At 37.4% G+C, this 2,795-nt stretch overlaps 1 protein-coding gene across 1 annotated transcript; it reads right to left on the bottom strand.

The window, feature by feature from the left end:
* Nucleotides 1-1,238: 1,238 nt before the first annotated feature.
* Nucleotides 1,239-2,159, bottom strand: LOC111058828. The gene has a single exon (XM_022346401.2). It carries the CDS (start codon nt 2,157-2,159, stop codon nt 1,239-1,241), a length of 921 nt encoding a protein of 306 aa, XP_022202093.2.
* Nucleotides 2,160-2,795: the final 636 nt, after the last annotated feature.

Here is a 2,795-nt window from a genome sequence, read left to right as displayed (position 1 = left end):
ACACTTATCTATTGAGTCTGATAATAGCTTGGTGAACGAATCGAAAGCAGCTGAGACGGAGTTCTTATCTAAGACGCTCTCCCATTGCAAACTTTGTAACTCTACTTTCAGTTGATCGAAATCAATCACAAGGCTGCTTCTTTCCGTGGCATCTTTAACGTGATAACGTTTTCTTATATCTAGCTCTAGACGTACCATTGAATGGTCAGTAATTCCAAGGTGCAGTACTATAGCATTGTAATCAACTAATTGTTTTATTTGGTTGAATCGGATGAAACAATGATCTAAACAACTCTGACTATCACCAACTATTCTTGTAGGCTCATTTATAAGGCAGTCTAATCCGTGGCTAGCCATCTGGCTAAGATAAGAATCAGCTACTCTATCATCAAGCAGTAAATTGCAATTTATATCTCCGGTGAAAATAATATTCTTTCCTTTTAGAGAAGCTATCATGCAATCGATATCATCGAGAAATTCCTGTATCGGAATACTATGTAAACGGTAAACTGCCAAAACAATGAATTCAATGTTATCATCACAACAATTAAGCTGCAAACAGTCGGCTGACCGCTTATCTGAGCTACCTAAAATGCTACATCTGTATTGTGATTTGGCGTAAACTATTACCCCTCCGGCTCGATAGTTATCATTACAACAACCATAAGCATTGTAACCATCAATTCGAAACAAGTTTATCTCATCGGTAGATATCCATACTTCAGTTAGTATTATAAAGTCCGGAGACATTTCAAAGTTATTTAATTCAACTAAAAACAAATCAAAATTCTGCCTTAGGCTACGGATATTCTGATTTATAAAAACTAGAACATGATTAGAATCAGACATTGAAAGAATGTGACAAATTTATTATTACTGTAGAATGAACTGATACTAAGAACTTTGTTTTTATACTCATTCTGTGAGCTTGCCTTCTAGCAATAAAGACAGAGATTGATATTATTTTCAATTTAGTAATAGAGAGATTAAAAGAAATGTAAAACAATAAAGAGATTGAATAATGTGAAAGAAATAAGCTTTTCTTATAATATCTATATATGTCTTTAGATAAAGAAACTAATAAAAAATACCTACAAGTAATGGGTACTTCGGTCTCACCGTGGCAACAAAAGTAAGAGTAACGAAAACAAGAGTATAAAAAATAAAAATAAAAATATAGCTTATCAATTTAAAACAATGCAAAAAATAATAGAATAACATAAAAGTAACAAAAGGACTTACAAATCTTTCAGGTCTTCAATTTTCCTAACAGTTATCACATTTGATCCCTGTTTCTTTCTTAGAAAAATTTTACCACTTCTGACCCATAGATACTCAAAGTTCTTATCTTTTTTCACTTGTCGGGCCGCATTGTAGAGGCTACGCCGAGCAGGTGACAGGCTCTCATTAATGTAGATCGGCACCGCGGGTCCTGAGGTCAGACCCATGTCATGCGTGTTGAAGTTGCGCTTCACGCGGCGTTTCTGGAGTAGCTCTTCTGAATCCAGCCTCCGTACCATTTTTACAATGATACCAGGATGCCTCTCAGACCCCACCCTGGAACGCAGGCGATGGCATGCATCTATCATCGTGTCATCTATTGGATACCCTAGCGAACGACCCACATCTTTGACGATTGCAACAACATTTTCTCCTTTCTGCATCGGTACTCCATGTATTTCTACTGTGTTACGACGCGAGTACTGCTCACAATCCTCAACCCTCAGCTCAAGATCAGCTATCTTCCTTTGAAGCCCATTATTTTCACTTCTCAGTTCATCCACCGTTTTCACCAACTTGGAAATTTCACCTTTCTGCTCCTCGACCGTCTTCCTAGCTTCTGCAACTTCATTGTGACAGAATTCTATTGAAGCGCCGAGACTAGTTTCCACACGCTTGAAGTCCTCCCTAAGCTCTTCAATAAGTTTGATAACGTCATCAAATGTTACAGTTCCCTTGGATTCTAGCGCCATACTCTTTCGACGTTGCTGGGAACACGGCTTGCATCGCCACAAGTCGCCCTGCTCCATTAAATAATTTACGTCCTCAGCGGATAGGCTAACGCACTTTCCATGGAAGTTTTTATTGCAGTCGCAACATGACACTTTCACTTTGATGGCCTTAAGCGATTTCAGACAGGTGTTACAGCTATCAGACATGATATTATGAAAAATATTTAACGTTAAATAAAACAGATTTTTAGAACTAACTTTGATGCACACCGTAACAAGAACACTTTTATCGAAAACAGCACTACAAAAGATAACGAGAGCGGCAGTAGTAAGCGTCCGTCCTGCTCAAAGTCTCAATCATAACTGAAATCAACTAGACAGTTGATTGATACTCTGTAGTATGATTTCTACAGTAATACTGGAGTAAGGAAGAACGGTTTTTTCTTTTCATTCTTCTTTAACTTATTTCGGTTTCTATACGGGGTCGATTTACTGGTCAGCCGCCTCCAAGAGCCTCCATCGCCTCCAAGATATTCTCGTCTTATAAACAATATTGACCTTGAATCGATTCACAAAATTAGTGTAGACGGTAATGACATTCCTTACTGTAGCTCAGTTAAAAATTTAGGCATTATCATGAATAATACTCTTGACTGGTCAGAACAAGTGAACAAAACTTGTAAAAAGGTATTCTCAGCCATGCATGCATTGAAGAAAATGCACGATATCCTCCCTAGAAACATTAAATTATTATTGGTTCAATCTCTCATCTTCCCACATTTAATGTATTGTAATTCTGTTCTTAATGATATGCAAGTCACTCTGAATGATAAACTACAGCGT

The sequence above is a fragment of the Nilaparvata lugens genome, chromosome 4 (assembly GCF_014356525.2).
Source record: "Nilaparvata lugens isolate BPH chromosome 4, ASM1435652v1, whole genome shotgun sequence".
Taxonomy (NCBI): Eukaryota; Metazoa; Arthropoda; class Insecta; order Hemiptera; family Delphacidae; genus Nilaparvata; species Nilaparvata lugens.
This window is presented reverse-complemented; position numbering and strand designations above follow the sequence as displayed.

Excerpts from the sequence above, each read along its gene's own strand:
- LOC111058828 (XM_022346401.2), bottom strand. The coding sequence starts at position 2,159 with ATGTCTGATAGCTGTAACACCTGTCTGAAATCGCTTAAGGCCATCAAA.